This window comes from Cetorhinus maximus, chromosome 1 (assembly GCF_964194155.1).
Source record: "Cetorhinus maximus chromosome 1, sCetMax3.hap1.1, whole genome shotgun sequence".
In the NCBI taxonomy this organism is placed as follows: Eukaryota; Metazoa; Chordata; class Chondrichthyes; order Lamniformes; family Cetorhinidae; genus Cetorhinus; species Cetorhinus maximus.
In genome coordinates this window covers 148,323,629-148,340,825 of record NC_135879.1, presented here as the reverse complement: position 1 = coordinate 148,340,825, position 17,197 = coordinate 148,323,629, and the positions used below count along the sequence as shown (strand labels likewise).

Below are 17,197 nucleotides of genomic sequence, written 5' to 3'. Positions count from 1 at the left end.
CCCTGGACTCCTTCCTCCCTTTCCACTCCTCCCTCCACCCCGCACTCCTTCCCTTACACCTTCCATTCCCCCTTACACCTACCTCCCCAGTTGCAGCCTTCTCCCCTGTTACCCCATCCCCCCATAATTGCTCCACCCGCTCCCATCCTCACCCCGACAACTTTGTTTCCCCTCCCCCCAACCCAACCTAACCCCCGACACCCAAAGCTCACTGGCCCCACTCCCGACACTTCTGCCTCTCCCACTTGATCCTAGACCTTCCTCTCCCACCCTCAGGTACATCTTCTCCCAAACACAGCTGGATCTTCCTCTCCACCCACATGACCATCATCGGTTGTGAGCAGACCCTCAATGGTGACTTTCCACCTTCCATGAGCTGCTTCGTGGCAAAGCCATGGCCACAAGAATCCAGCCAGCATGTGTTGGACATTCCTCCAGGGTCCCATTGCTGTCAGGCTCCAGGATCTTCTGCTTGTCGGATGTCTGTGATGTGAGCGAGGGCCTGGCGGTAAGTCCCAACTACTGTATGTCACACTTGTCAAGACGTGTTCTGCATTGGCATGTTTTTCCGCTGACATGGACGGACGATCCAGCGTGGGGGGTAATTCATAGAAATATAGAAACATAGAAAATAGGAGCAGGAGTAGGCCATTCGGCCCTTCGAGCCTGCTCCGCCATTCATTATGATCATGGCTGATCGTCCAACTCAATAGCCTTCTGGCAGGCTGGCCTTACAATGACATGCAGACGCATTAAAGTGAGGTTCTGACATCTGACGGCAGAAGACGGCCCGCCATCAACGGACTGAGCAGGTGATCGCAACGTCGTGAAACCAATTTTTGGCCTTCTTGCCATATTGTCCGCTTACATTGCCGAGCACGCCCAACGCATACAGGCACGGAAAAGTCCGCCCTAGGTCTTCGAACACAGTATCCCACTTCCTGAATAAGAGTATGACATACGTTTATGAAAAAGACCTAATTCATCTATCTTAAAACCGTTTCATGCTGGAATATGTCAAGGATAAACATTCCAGTGGTTTATTCATTTAATAGGGCCATAATTATGTTCAATTTATGGCAGTCAGCATCTTTAACAATAACAAAATACATTACCCTGTATGTTGCTACGTACAGATTTACTTATCTGATTGAGTATCTGCCTTTTACTTTTATGCAATTGTTTTTAGTGGAATGAATTTCAGTCACTTAATATTTCCACCTTATTTTTGTACCTTATGTAATGTATATTTTGTGTTTTGGGACGAAAGAGAAATTTTCATTAACAGAATCAGTTGCGGAAAGACATATATTAGAAAATTGCCGTAGTAACAAAATGCTTTAACATGAAAATAGGTATCCAAAAATAGAGTTTCGAGAAGTTTTATGAAACAAATATTCAAAAGATCGAGGACCAAATAAAATCAATTCTTTTGCGAACAAGAATGCCAAATTAATAAAAGCCCTCATAAATCATTGCAATCAACATGGCACTCCTTTTTGTGAAAAAGGTCATAATGCAAATTGTGTTGGCTGGGTGAACAAAAGCCTGCATAATCCTTATGGAATTCATACATTTATGATCTGTGATCTGGATGGCTTTGGGATTTTTTTTTGCAGTGTTTTAAGTCCCACAGGATTGGTTGCCTTTCTCATACATCCCATCATTTTGAAATAACACTCCCATGAATAGGAAGCAGGAAACAGAGCAAGAGTCAGTATAATACTGGTCGAGTTGGGTTGAGTTCTCTTCCATTAAGAATGTCTGTTTAGATTAGTATTTTATACTTTTTCCATTCTCTCTTCAGATGATAAACTTTTAACAGCATTCTGGTATGCACAGCCTGTAACTGCACATACCAGCCAGGGAACTTGCTTGTAAGGAAGTGCTGGCATGTACTGAACTCTCACAAGAATGTTTATTCATGTTAAATGTCTCTGCTTATATTAGATATGGTCCTGCGTGAATGTATTCCTGCATTCAGTGGACTTCACTTACTTCGACTTTACATTCTAAATCCAGACCTCCGATGTCTCCAGATACTCTAATAGAATTTAATTTTAGTGACCAATGATTTACCTTTATGATTAGCATAATTATCTGGTATACCTCATTAAGATCAGCTCTCAGAGGTCTGCTTTCTTGACTGAAAAGCTCACGTCTCTCCAGTCTGTTTGTATAATGGGTTGTTTTGTCCCGGTTGATGTCTAGTTTCTTACATGTTGATGGAGTTGCACCCGTCCAGGCAAATGGAGAGTATTCCATCACACTCCTGACTTGTGCCTTGTTGATAGTGGGCAGGCCTTGGGAAGTCAGGAGATGAATTACTCACCACAAAATACCTAGCCCTGATTTGCTCTTGTAGTCACAGTATTTATATGGCTGGTCCTGTTAGGTTTCTGGTCAGTGAACCTAAGTTGGAATGTCATCAAATACCTTTTAAAAGTCAAGGTATGCCATGTTAAAGGGCTTTCCACTGGCCAATTGGGTTGTAGTTTCCCCAAATAAATTTAGGAGCTCTGTTAAGCAGGATTTCTCCCGTCTCCTCCCTTCCGTGTGTTGTTAAGATACAATAGAAACTTCCAATTATATAATGTTTTTCACAAAATAAACATCCCAAGGCGTTTCACAGGACAGTTATCACACAAAATTTGGCAAACATAATACTAGTTACTGTATTAATGATTATGAAAAAGGTCTCCAAGGTATATTCAAATTATTCACATAAATGATAAACAATAATGTTGTTAATCACGATCTCCATTGGGAACACATAAACCAAAATAACCAAAATTACTGAATGACACCCAAATGAAGAAATTACCAACAAGATTCCACTTTTTGTAGCTTTTAATTTAACATAAATCAGGACCAATACGAATTACACATAAATTAACAGGCAAATGATACTTATAGTAAAAAGGTAAATTTCACTTTAAATGGTTGATACAACAAAGATACATCTTATGCAACCACAAGCATTTACATCACCGTTCCCCCCCATGCCCCCTCACTGCACCCCCCCCCCCCCCCCCCCCCGCCCCAACCACACACACTAATGTGGCACCATGTAACTATACAGTTCTACACTATGCTGTGCTTTATTCACACAAGATAGGTCAGGAGTCCTATCCGACAACAGCTTTTACCTTTGAGTGTCATGGACATAATTATCATCAGCAAGGCACATTTCAATGAACCTTTTCTCCCTTGGATCATGATAGCCCTATAGTGTAGCTTTCAAGAGTATCTTTTCAACCAACCACCAATATCACCCCAAATCACAGTTTGGCCATTCTGGGGAAAAAAACCCAGCTCTTTAGCATCTCTAAGCTATTCACACAGCTTTCCAGGTTTTAGATCTTTTTAGCCAGCTCACACAGTACTTTCAAGAGTTTCTGTTTCCTTAGCTAAAAAACTGACCGCTACCTGAGAACAATTTGTTTCTTCTCCCCATAAGAATTCTCTGTGTTCCTCTTTCTGTCTCTGTCTGCTTTCTCTTTGTCTGCATCTGTGCACCGATCACCTTCACCTTCCAGCTCTTCTGGTTGTAGCTATCCTTTGTGTCTGCAGCTCTTCTTCGTGTTTACAAGCCACATGTCTTCTTTCGAACTTCCTTCCTGTTGGTATTGCTTCCATGTCAAGGATATTCAGGCCATATGGACCAGTATTTTTTATTATCCAAGGTATTTACAATTGATCCCTTTACAATTGAAACAAACACTTAAAAGTCCTTTTCAAACATTCTTAAAATCAATTACAGAATCCACGGACCGTTTAAAGAAATTACAAATTTTCCTTACTGTACTGTTTCTAGGTCAAATGTTGTCACGCATGAAATTATATGTCTCAAAGTGCTACATTCCTCTACCTTTGTTAGGCTTTATTTTCTAGTCTGTGTTGAGCAGGGACCTAAAATCATTTAAATAGCTGTTGATGGTATTTGTTGCCAATTGGGTGATGTTGCTCTCTAAAACTAATCGTCTCAGACATGGCAACCTTTATTTAAAAACTTATTTCCAGATTTAAGAAGCTACCAGATACCAGCTGAGGTTTACATATATCGTTTCTTGTGACCCTTCCTTAAAACAGTCCTTCAGGTGTGTAGCGTTAAAATTATATTTTGGACCATGACCTGTTATCATTGTTTAATTGTGTGCTGAGAACAGAATAACTCAAGAAACATGGTTGCAGTTATTAATGAATGTGACTCGTCAACATCATACTATCGTTCACGGGGTGGCAGAATATGGAACATGGGTTATTATGGGGTATAAAGGCATAGTGGTTATATTACAGGAATAGAAATGTGGATTAATTATCTGGAAATGGGAGTTCAAAACACACCATGGCAACTAGGAGCTTTAAATTCAGTTTATTAAATAAATCTGGAATAAAAAGCTAGTATCAGTATTGGTGACCATGAAACTACTGGACTGTCATAAAAATACATCTCATTCACTACTGTCCTTTAGGGAAGGAAACCTGTCATCCTTACCGCAACTGGCCTACATGTGAATCCAAACGCAGAGCAATGCAGTTGACTCTTAACTGACCTCTGTAATGGCCTTGCAAGCCAAACTGCTATGAGAAATTATAATCCACATGGACTGCAATGGTTCAAGAAAACAGCTTCATTTTGGGAAAGGCAATAAATGCTGGCTTTGCCAACAACGCCTACATCCCACTAAATTTAAAAAAATCTGTCCACTATGACTTTAAGAAACAGCTATTAAATTATACTGGGAATTCACCATGAAGAATCAATATTGGCAACAATATTACCTATCTATCAATTACACCATATACTACACTAACAACAGGACTTTTATCTTTTTTGTTTCTCAATAAAGTTTATATTAATCAAACACAATTACAGAATTTAAGCTGTATTTTTGCAATGATGTTCATGTATATTGCTGTTCACATGAAGTTCTTTCACTGAATGCTTTCAAATATTTTTGTTCTATCTGTTTTTATACTTAAATGGCAGCACATGCTCTCGTGAACTTGACATTCGTATTTAAGTTTTAAAAAAGGCAATATTTCTCATGTTGCTGTGATTAAAAAAGAACTTGGCACAGAACGTAATGATGTCTGTGTAGATGCATTTTTTGTCAAACCTCTAAGCTGTTCTTTTCTTTGCGACACAGATTCTGTTAACATGGCTTTGAGAAACAGAAACTGCCAAGTGCTCTTTATCATGGAGAAAGTCAATGGGTCTCCCTGATTTTTTTTTCTCTCTGATGCACGCCTGGAAAAATCTGTAACTGGATTGTGATGACATGTCTTTAGCTAATAAGAAAAGAAGCTGGGAAGATCATGTGACCAATTGGCCTGGCTTTTCATTTGATTCTGTTGATTCTGGTGCAGTCTGTTGTCATGGACTTGTGGCTGATAATCTAAAACCAAGTATGGAAAGCAATGAAATATCAAAAGCAGACAAGAAGGAAAGATTTTCCAGTATTTCTTTACCAGAATGTTGTCGTAACTCTAATCTATCTGCCCTTCAAGCAAAGCAACTGTGCGACCATAGAAGAGAAGTGGATGAAAATGATAATCATGAAAGTGAGGATTACATTCTGCCATTAGAAGCAAGCACAGAGACTCTAGTCCATGTATCTGATGAAAACTCAGATCTCAGTTGTGAGGAAAATTATGTTGCAGGAGAACTTCAGCCCTCAAGGTATGAACGGGTGCCTATTGAAGTATCACCATTAGAAGAGATCGAGCAAGTGACCAAGAATATATCTGAGAATTTTGGAATAGATAATGACCCTGATTATGATTCAGTTCCTGAAGAGGAGGAAAAGGGCGATGAGAAAACAAGTGATTCTGAACACCCAGAATCTTCTGAGGAATTAGATCTGAGGGATTTACCAAAGAAAGACCTGGATAAGAGTTTGAACGTAATTATTCCAACAGAGGAGCTTCTCCACACTGCAGTAATTGCACAGCAGCGCAGAAAACATGACATGCCAAGAGATGAATGTGATGGGGAGGTTACTAAGAATATAGCTGGATGTCTTGTAACTAATGGTGATGTACAAACGACATTAGAGGATACCCATGTGAATTGTATAATTCCACCTCAGACATGCTCAAGGGAGAGTTTGGGTCAAACCTTTCTGGAGGAATTCAATCTAGATGTAGGACAAGCTGAAAATGATTCTGATACCAGAAATAATACTACAAATATTTCAAAGCAGAGCTCCCAAATATTAAATTTACAGGAAAATACAAATAATGTTAACCCTGCAGATTCCACCATAAAACTCCGAAAGAGAAAGGTAAGGAAATAATCTTTTAATTTACACTACTTGATTAATGGATTGATTAATGATATGAAAACAATGTTTATATTTAGATCGTCATTTTAACTATATTTGCTGCCATACCTGTAGCATAATCAGTCAAGAGTGAAGAAAGATTTGAGGTTAAACAAGGAAAGAATATGCCCATTTATGATGTTTAAGACACAGAGAAATTGCACACATATGCATATTGGGAGTAATTTCAACTCCAAATTATGGTATAAAATGGCACTATTGAATTGCCTGCCCCACCCAATTTTCTGAGCCATTAATTTTATTGGAAAGGATAATTGAGTCAACTGTGTAATGGGCAGCAAATTCAATACTGGCCATTTTACACTAACACCCCAATGATAGAAATACCCCATTCTATGCAGATTTCACATGCTCCATCTCTGTGCGGTTAATCTTTATTCTACTGATGAAAATGTTGAGATTCTGGGATTATATCACACAGAATATATCACCTAAAAGATGGACCAGGACTGGACTCCTGGGTTTCCAAGTTCAGTGATTAAATTTAACCCTTTGTGGTACTTTAGCTCACCTGCACTCAGTGTCAGAGTTCCACACGCTCATGGCTGGGTCACTCAGCGGAGTTTTATTGAACAAAAGTGAAAGAACTCATCTCAAGGAGGGGAAGGAGCAAAGAGTATCAAAACAGCTGAACTAGTCAGTCATACATTGCTGTTTGTAGAGCCTCACTGTATGCAAATCAATTTTCAGCGTTTACTCATAGAACAAAAATGATTGCAATTCAAAAATAATTAATTGCATGTGAAGTGCTTTGGGATGTTCTGCAACATGTGATAAGATTGCTTGATAAATGCAAGTCTGTTCTTTCTTAGCGTGACAAATCACTGCTCTGTTATAGCATGTCCAATTGGACAATCAAAGAATGACGTTTCCAGCAGCCAACAGCCATGATGACATTATGATGCAGTTTGATATTATGTATATTGTTCAGTTAGTGTTTGGAAAAACAAAGAAGGGGACCATCCTAGTTGGGTGCTCCACAGCCAACATTTGCCACCCCCACACCCAGGGCACCACTGCCAGATTAATCCTTGCCCCTCACACCCCCACCTTAATCGCTGGGGCCTACTTCCCTGGCCATGGCTTCCTCAAAAGACTCGCTTGTATTCAAGGTCCCTTCAAAACTGAGGGGTCCTCTATGAGCAGTTGCACTGCCTGGGATGCAGAGAACCAGTTCTCTGATTGGGCGGGGGGGACGGTGGGGAGGCGGTGGGGGGGTGGGGTGCACCCTCATTGGACAGCTGCCCTAATGGAAGCCTGTTAATTGGCGACACTGGTAAAATGCCGTCCCAGAGTCCCATTATCCCCTGAAGCAGAGTCAGCTCCCGCTTTTGTTCCCGGCAGTGGAACTTGATCCTCTTTGGCAAAGTTGAGCGTGAAGTACTGTTTTTAAACTTTGAAAGAAGTCTCAGGTTTTTTGGGACAATCCCTGCACTGCCAGTAATGTAAATTGCAGAAAACTCGTCTGTGGTAAGACAAGGGGGCTATAGTAACAAGAACAGTTGGTGCAGTATTGGCTATTTTTCCCATCTTTCATCTTGACAAACGAACAGCAGTATAAAAAGGATGGTTTTGCAAGCTGGCAGGATCACAGATGCCAGATTCATTCAATGACTCTAACATCTAAAGGCATGAAATCAAAATGTGTTCAATGTATATGTATCTTCTCCCAAAGTATTATCTTAATATTGATCACCATAATGGATATTTTTGGCTTTCAATATTACTAATTACATCAAAGCCTAGTTATAGGCATGTTGTAATCATTCAGTATCAAACCTGTCAGGAAGCCGTTAGTAACAATTAATGTAATCAATAAGTAACCCACATGACAACTTTAGCAGCAGGCCATATTAATTAATAGCAGCTCATCAGAGAATATTATAGCTAGTTCTGATTCATCTCAATAGCTGTTTTGTTGGGCTGTGACCCATGAATATGATAGCACCAAAGTTGAAAAATGTAGTAGAGGAAATAAGGTATGTCCAGAAATAATAATTAGTTAACATCAAGCTTAGGTTTTATAAGTCTTCAGTGATTGATAGCGGGAACAACATGGGTGGTAAAGAAGTCTAGTTTTAGGCTTTGGGAAAGAATAAATTAACAAATGGAATTATTCACAAAGTTAGTTGCTTTTTAGCAATACAAATTAGCAAATGTAAAACTCAGAAGCTTTTATCATTTAGTCAATGCACCGATTATTTATGGTGTCAACAAACCATTCTGCCATGATTATGGTTCTAGATAGCTTGCACAAAATCTAGGTGAACGCCACAAAACAAGGGGATGGTAGTGTAGTGGATATGTCACTAGTACTGGTGGCTAGGATTAATTAATGTAGAGACATACGGTGCAGTTTTACGGCCCCTCCCACTGGCAGGATTTTATGGTCCCGCTGAAGTCAATGGGCTTTTGAATGGCTCACCACATTTTTTGGCTCCACCCCCGTAAAATTCCACCCATAAGTTCAAACCCCATCATGACAGTTGCAAAGAATTCAGTGTAAAAAAAAGAATCTGGAAATAAAAAGCTGGCGTCAGTCAATGTGCCTATAAATCTGTTGGACTTTTGTAAAATCCCAATTGGTTCATGATGTCCCTTAGGGAAGGAAACCTGCCATCCTTACATAGTCCCAACCTAAATGTCACTCCAGACCCACACCAACTTGAAGAGATTTATCAATGACTTTTTCCTGTGCTTTTGGAGTTCAACAGCAACTTGCATTTCTAATTATAAATGAAAATAAGGAAATGGAAGAGATACTAAATTAATACTTTGTATCTGTTTTCACCAGACTGTTTGTAACCTTGGTGTCATATTTGACCCCAAGATGAACTTCCAACCACATATCTGGGCATTGCTGTGGGCCATAAACAGCAGCAGAATATATTCAGACACAATCTGTAATCTCATGGCCCAGCATATCCTTCACTCAGCTATTAGCATTAGTGTGAATAGAGGATTGGTTAAAGAACAGAAAATAGAGAATGTGTCATTTTCAGGTTAGCAGGCTGTTACTAGTGAGTTGCATCAGGATCAGTATTGGAGCCTCAGTATTTAAATCTGTATCAATGACTTAGATGAAGAAACCATTTATAATGCATTCAAGTTTGCTGACGATACAAAGCTAGGTGGGAAGGTAAGTTTGAAGAAGACTCAAAGAGGCTGCAAAGAGATATAGACAGGTTAAGTGAGTGGGCAAGAAGATGGCAAATGGAGTATAATGTGGCAAAATGTGAGGTTATTCACTTTAGTAGAAGAATGAAAGAACAGAATTTTATTTTTTAAGTTATGAAAAACTATTAAAAGTTTATGCTTAGAAATTTGGTTGTCCTTGTACAAGAAACACAGAAAATTATGCAGGTACAGCAAGCAATTAGGAAAGCAAATGGCCTTTATTTTAAAGGGATTGAAGCACAAGGGTAAGTAAGTCTTACAGCAATCGTAGAGGGATTTAGTGACACCACATTTGGAGTACTGCGTACTGTTATAATCTCTGTACCTAAAGAAGGATATACTTGCTTTAGAGGAGGCACAGTATAGGTTCAATAGATTGATTCCTAGGATGAGAGTGTTGTCTTCTGAGGAGAGGTTGAGTGGGATAGGCCTAAAGCCTCAGGAGTTCAGAACAATGAGACGGGACCTCATTGAAACAAATCATTATCCTGGAGGGCTTGACAGGGTAGATGCTGAGAGGCTGGAGAGTCTAGAACTAGGTGGAAAACTCTCAGGTTAAGGTGTTGACAGTTTAAAATGGAAGTGAAGAGAAATTGTTTTGTTCAGAGTTCTGTGAATCCTAGAAATTATATACGTCTGAGGGCTGTGGATATTCAATCATTAAATATATGCAATACTGAGATCAATAGATTTTTGGATCCTAAGGGAATCTAAGGATATGGGGATCGGCTGGGAAAGTGCAGTTGAGGTGGAAGATCGGCCACTAGCTTATTAAATGGAAAAGCAGTCTCAAAAGGATATATTTTTACCTTGGCTCCTATTTCTTATTACACAAGGTTAGGAGGGAGTATAAATGAGGGTTGGATTGAAGTCTACGACTGTTCAGGATTATAACACATTTTTTGTTGACATCTGTTAACAAGCTGTTCAAATGTAATCTAAAGTTCAGAACAGTGATGGGTGAATATCTTTAGTAACAACTTTATGAACTTTCCTTGTGCTTTGAGTAATGTAAACAGATGAAAATAAATGAAAATGCTGTTGTTTTGTTGATTAGCTGCTTATATCAACAACAACTTGCATTTAATTGGTCCTGTAATGCAGAGAATGTCTCTGCTTTACAGGGGTTTAAGGGAAAAAGTAATGCCAGCCTAAGAAGCTGTTGACTAGGTGGCGACCTACAGTCTGGTCAAAGAGGTAGATAAAAACAGTCTAGAGTCTATGCAACTGAAGTTCCTCATCCCTACAAGCATTCATGTGAACGTTTTCTGCACACTCTCTAATGCCTTCACATCCTTTCTAAAATGTGGTGCCCAGAACTAGATGCAATACTCCAGCTGAAGCCGAACCAGTGTTTTATACAGATTTATAGCTTCCTTGCTTTTGTAATCCATGCACCAATTTATTAGGCCCAGGATCCTGTACACTTTATTACCCTCTCTCTTTTCCTGTCCTGCCACCTTTAATAAATTGTGCACATGTACACCTAGGTCCCTCTGCTTCTACATCCCCTTTAGAATTGTACCCTTTATTTTATAGTGCCTTTCCACACTCTTCCTACCAAAATGAATCATTTCACACTTCTTAACTGTTTTTAACTGTTTTTATCATTCTTTGGGATTCCAGCATCACTGAAAAGGCCAGCCTATCCCTAGTTTCTGTTTCGAGGTGATGGGTCTTGAACCACTGCGATCTGTGTAGTGGAGGTACTGCCGCAATGCTATTAAGTAGGCAGTTCCAAAATTTTGATCCAGTGACAATAAAAGAATGGCGATATATTCCAAAATGTGATGGTGCACGACTTGGAATAGAATTTGGAGGCGGTGATGTTCCCCTACACCTGCTGCCTACGTTCGCGGCCGGGTGTTCCTGGAGAGGGAGCATGTGGTGTCTGCCGGCACCATCGAGGCCTTCCATGCCCGGTGGGCACCGTGGGGACTGGGGTGTTTTGTTGACCCCTTTAATCACATTTTGGTTTAATGGTTGTAAGTTTCCTTTAAAGCTTTTCCTTGATTTTACAGCTGACCTGATTTAGGGGCTGTGCTTGATTTATCCCTTGTTTTTGTTAATTTAGTTAATTGTTTTAACTCTACAAGAGTTACACTTGCTGCCCTTCCCTTTCTAGGTGGTGGAGGTCACAGATTTAGGAGGTACCATCAAAGAAACCTTGGTGAGTTGTTGCAGTGCATCCTATGGATGATGCATGCTGCAGCCACAGTACACCAGTGGTGGAGTGAGTGGATGTTTAAGCTAGCGGATTGGTGTCAATCAAGCAGATTCCTTTGAATGGTGTTGACCTTCTTGAGATTTGTTGCAGCTGCACTAAAGCTCCACCAAGGTTATATCACTGAGCTCCATCAGAAATCTCTCTTCCCTTCAGCCCCCATCAAATGTTGTTTGTAAACTATTCATTGTCTTTTCTTTTCTCTTTCACACAAAGACTAAAATCATCATCCAAGTCATGCTAAACAAGCTGAGAAGTCAAGCGTTTCTAAAAAGCCGAGCCTTTATGTTGTCTTTTGTAAAAGAAAAACATCATGCCAAGGCCAATATAACAGATAGGCCTGGAGTTCCTGCTAGGTTGTGTTGCTATTTTAAGTGGGATTCGGTGAGAAGTGACCAAACTAGTGCAGAAGATTGGGAAATTTCAAGTACAAATTATGCCTCGCACAAATCAAGTTTGTACAACCTTTTGAGGTAGTTTAAAAAGCATTGTGCTGGAAGCTGACCCAGCCACAAAACTGTTGTGTCCCAAGATTGACGGAATCACCATTGCAAGTTTCCACGATTTGGACACAATTTGCAGGCCTTTGAGAGCACTGCAAAAAATTAAGATTTTGTTAGGCGCCAGGACACTAATAGCCATGTTTTAAATCTTTTAAATGGTATTTTTCTCTAATTTACTAAAAACCTGACTACTCTACACCAATGCATTAATAAATCATTCTGTACAATTCTTTTCTAAAGTAATTTCAGTCACTTAAAATTGTATTACTTACAAGTGCTGGACTAGTCACTGAAAAAAATGTATATTTTGATGCTAAACTTATTTTCAGCTATATTAGTAAAATTGCACCAGGTTAATGCTTTTAAATATATCAAGAATATTTTTTATGCACAACCTTTGTTCTAAAACATTGCTTGATTGGTTGGTCATGGGAGATTTTACATTTGCTGAGATGCAAATAAGTTTGAGCAGAAACCTAAGCAAAAAAATACACTTCTTAAAGTGAGCACAATTTTGAGCATATTTTGCACTTAGATCACCAATTGTACCCAAAGTATCAAAGTATCAAAGATCTTGCCATGATCTGTTACCAGTTAAGCAGCAATGGTCATTCAGGTCAAATAAATTGATAAAATTTCCTTTTTGTGTTGCGTTTCTGTTTGCCAGATTGTCAACGGTGTCAAAATACATTCTTTGAAGTGATTTTCTTTCCATTGCCAATTGTCAAAATGAAGGATGATATCAATTTTGAGAATGTTGAAAACAGCCCACAATGGAAAGAATAGTCACTTTGAATTTGGTCTTTGAATTTCATCTGGCCATTTTACAGCTAATGTCTATGCAAATCTATAGCAGATTTTTTTTTGCTATATTAAGCACTAAGTTGCCAGTACTGTCTAGACTCTTAAACGAAAATGAATAAAGTAAGGAGTATGTGATGTATTCTTTTCTAACATTGTTCCTGTTACGGTCCTGCCAAAATGGAATTTGTAGTATTTGATATCTTAAAAAGTGGCTTTTACAAAATATGAAGTATGTATTTTTTGCAGCATAGCTACCATCAAAAAAAAACTTTCATAAATAATTATAATGATCATTATCTAGATTGAGACATATATTAATACACTGTTTCACATCATACTTTAATTTCTATAATTAAACAATATTAATGAAGACATCTACATTAATCTGTAAATAACACAGGTTCAATCCTTGTTCTTTCGATCTATTTGATTGAAATGTATACATTCATTCAAACTTTGAGTGTGAATTAAATTCAGTACTATCAATGGATGATATAGATTGTTATATCAGATTGACATAAACAAAATATCGGGAGGCAGAAGTTAAAAATTATATTTCAAAAAAGTCAGGAAGTTTTTTTTAACACAGAAGCTAAGAGGCTTTTGAAGTAAGTTATCAGAGAGAGAGATTGAAGTGAGTTCAAGGGCAAACGCCTTCCATTTGTGGAGCGAGCAGGAATATATTTGTATGGCAAGAAGGCAGATAGGTTAAGTTGAGATCAGTTGAAAAGGGAAATGCTTGTTGGGACAATAGTCTTTTCTTGGCATCAGATATTCTTACAGCCTTAATTTTTGGAGTTCCATTTGGCTATCTTAGTGGGTCAAGAAGCAACTTCATATCCCTTTGCATAAGAGTTTTTCCTGTGATTTTTCACTGATATCCCTCAAATAAGGTGAATCAATTTGGTTATAAGAAAATGGGCCATGTTTTATGCAGACAACATGTTGCATGGGCTGAGTGGTCTTAGTTTCTTGGTACTTCATATGTTCCTGTAATAGCATGGTGCATATTTAGACTAGCATGAATTCATGTTTTTGATTTCAAATAGTGATACCATTATTTAAAAATCAGACGTATTTCAGACTTCCGACTTTCTAAATGTATTTCAACAACAAATCCTTGCAGGCAAAAGCATTATTTACAATATAACATATACTGCATTTATCAATTATGCAAAGGAAGTAAAGTGTTGCTAATTATCTGGAAATTCTTTGTGTGTATTGCCTGAACTGCGAGTAGGAATTCATTTCCTGTTTAAACAAAGTAGGTCTCAAGTTATGTGTTCTAATGTTACTGATAAGTTACAAATTTAGAATTAAATCTTTTTATCAACCAGTAATAATGTAATTATAAAAATGCTTCCTTTTTCAAATTGAACAGAATATTCAGGCTAAGGCTCCATGTAGCTTCATAGAGTCTTAATCTGAACATTCTATTCAATTTTCTCTACATCTTTGACACATTAGAATTATGAGTTAGTTAATTTGTTATGCTTCACTGTTTTAAAAATATGCTATTTTAAAAATCACTTATGAAATTATTAAGGTTCCCAACATGGAGCATTGAACACAAAGGAATGTTTATTATCAACCATATTTTTCAAATGTTTGATAGATGACTACTTTGGGGCCTTAAAATTTGTTAGCTATGAATGAATTTTTAATGGTACTTCTTGTTGTATGTGTGACTGGCTGCCTATATAGAATGATAGGTCACAAAATTCAGATGCACAGCATTTGTATTTTTGGTACTGCAGGTGCCATTTTGAATCCTAAACGGCATCCAGGTGTGCCTGTGCACTACTGGTGCGGACTGCGCCAGACACCAATTTGGTGAGATAAAAGCAAAATACTGCGGATGCTGGAAATCTGAAACAAAAACAAAAACAAAAATAGCTGGAAAAACTCAGTAGGTCTGACAGCATCTGTGGAGAGGAAGACAGTTAACGTTTCGAATCTGTATGACTCCTCATCAGAACTAAAGAAATATAGAAATGTGGTGAAATATAAGCTAGTAGAGGGGGGTGGGACAGGTAGAGCTGGATAGAGGGCCAGTGATAGGTGGAGGCAAAGAAGAGATTGCTAAAGATGTCATAGACAAAAGGACAAAGGGGTGTTAACGGTGGTGATATTATCTAAGGAATGTGCTAATGGTGACATTAAGGGTAGCAAGCAGGACAAGCTAGTGGCAGATGGCCCTAGTGGGGTTGGGGTGGGGGGAAGGGATCGAAAAGGGCTAAAAGGTAGAGATAAAATGATAGATCGAAATAAATTTAAAAATCGGTGGGAAAGGAAAAATATATTTAAAAAATTATAAATTATTGGAAAAGGGGGGATCGGAAAGGGGGTGGGGATGGAGGAGACAGTTCATGATCTGAAGTTGTTGAACTCGATATTAAGTCCGGAAGGCTGTAAAGTGCCTAGTCAGAAGATGAGGTGCTGTTCTTCCAGTTTGCGTTGAGCTTCACTGGAACATTGCAGCAGGCCAAGGACGGACATGTGGGCTTGAGAGCAGAGTGGTGTGTTGCAATGGCAAGCGACAGGGAGGTCTGGGTCATGCTTGCGGACAGACTGAAGGTGTTCTGCAAAGTGCTCACCCAGTCTGTGCTTGGTCTCTCCAATGTAGAGGAGACCACATTGGGAGCAGTGAATGCAGTAGACTAACTTGAGGGAAGTGCAAATGAAGTGCTGCTTCACTTGAAAGGAGTGTTTGGGCCCTTGGACAGTGAGGAGGGAGGAAGTAAAGGGGCAGGTGTTACACCTTCTGCAGTTGCATGGGAAGGTACCGCGGGAGGGGGTTGAGGTGCAGGGATGATGGCCGAGTGGACCAGGGTGTCCCAGAGGGAACGATCCCTGCGGAATGCCGCTAGGGGTGGTGAAGGGAAGATGTGTTTGGTGGTGGCATCATGCTGGAGTTGGCGGAAATGGCGGAGGATGATCCTTTGAATGCGGAGGCTGGTGGGGTGATAAGTGAGGACAAGGGGGACCCTATCATGGTTCTGGGAGGGAGAGGAAGGTGTGAGGGCGGATGCGCGGGAGAAGGGCCGGATACGGTTGAGGGCCCTGTCAACCACCGTGGGTGGAAAACCTCGGTTAAGGAAGAAGGAAGACATGTCAGAGGAGCTGTTTTGGAAAGTGGCATCATCAGAACAGTTGCGACGGAGGCGAAGGAACACCCCGCTTCCTGTAAGGACTCCATCCCATTCTCTCAGTTCCTTCGCCTCCGTTGCATCTGTTCTGATGATGCACGCCCGACACACCGGAACATAAAATGACACACGATGACATCAGGTGTGCGTCCCGAAGTCATCACAAACTTGCGCGATATTTCATTTGGTGGGCACGCGCTGGAGTCGGCTGCGCGCCCGCCGATAATTGAAAGGCCTATTAAGACCATTAACAAGGTAATTGAGTTGCATTTTACACTGCCCATCCAAGCTTACGGTTGGCAGGCAGGCGAAAAGGCCAAGCGGCCTTTACATTCTTTAGGAAACCTCATTCACGAGCAGGATGAGATTTCCTAAAGCTAATACAAATTAAATAAAAACTTTATTTTGAAATTATAAACATGTCCCATCTCATGTGACACAGTCACGATCTCATGTGACACAGTCACATGAGGGGATATGTCTCACTAAATTTTTATTATCTTTATTTATTTTTTTAAATAGTGTTTAATCTCCCTGAGGCAGCTCTGTGCCTCAGGGATATTGAAGTGCTCTTTCGCACGCATGCGCAAACTGCGCGCTGGACCCAACTCTCCCTCCTCCCCCTGCCCACACAGGTAGCGCTCACGCTACCACTCACAATCCATGCAGGGCAGGTCTTAATTGGCCCACCCGCATGAAATCGCGGTGCAAAGCCGGTTGCGGGCGGCCGGCTCCGTGACCGCCCCCTCTCGCTCCCGCCGATCCTGCCCAACAATTGGAAAATCCTGGCCTAAGACTCTGAGGAGCATTCTTTATTTGGTTAGAGCTGCATAGCTCTTGAGTTTCTTCCACAGGATCAACATGATCAGGATCTACAGCACCAGATACATCATTAGAAAGTGGAAGTTCAAGGTTTGGCAACTCTACAGAGACAATCTGGTTTGACGTTAATCACAGTCAGAATAGCTGGTTGTTGGAATGTCTCTCTAT

The 17,197-nt window shown here is 39.9% G+C and overlaps 1 protein-coding gene across 5 annotated transcripts in view; it reads left to right on the top strand.

Moving 5' to 3' along the window:
- dlc1 (DLC1 Rho GTPase activating protein) overlaps positions 1–17,197 on the top strand; it is a 585,847-nt gene that overhangs the window by 18,376 nt on the left and 550,274 nt on the right. For all 5 annotated transcript variants that reach the window (XM_078548306.1, XM_078548283.1, XM_078548313.1 and 2 more), the window contains exon 2: positions 5,154–6,290. In XM_078548306.1, the coding sequence (XP_078404432.1) occupies positions 5,286–6,290 (1,005 nt within the window). In that variant the 5' untranslated portion in view covers positions 5,154–5,285. The remainder of the gene's footprint in view (positions 1–5,153; positions 6,291–17,197) is intronic.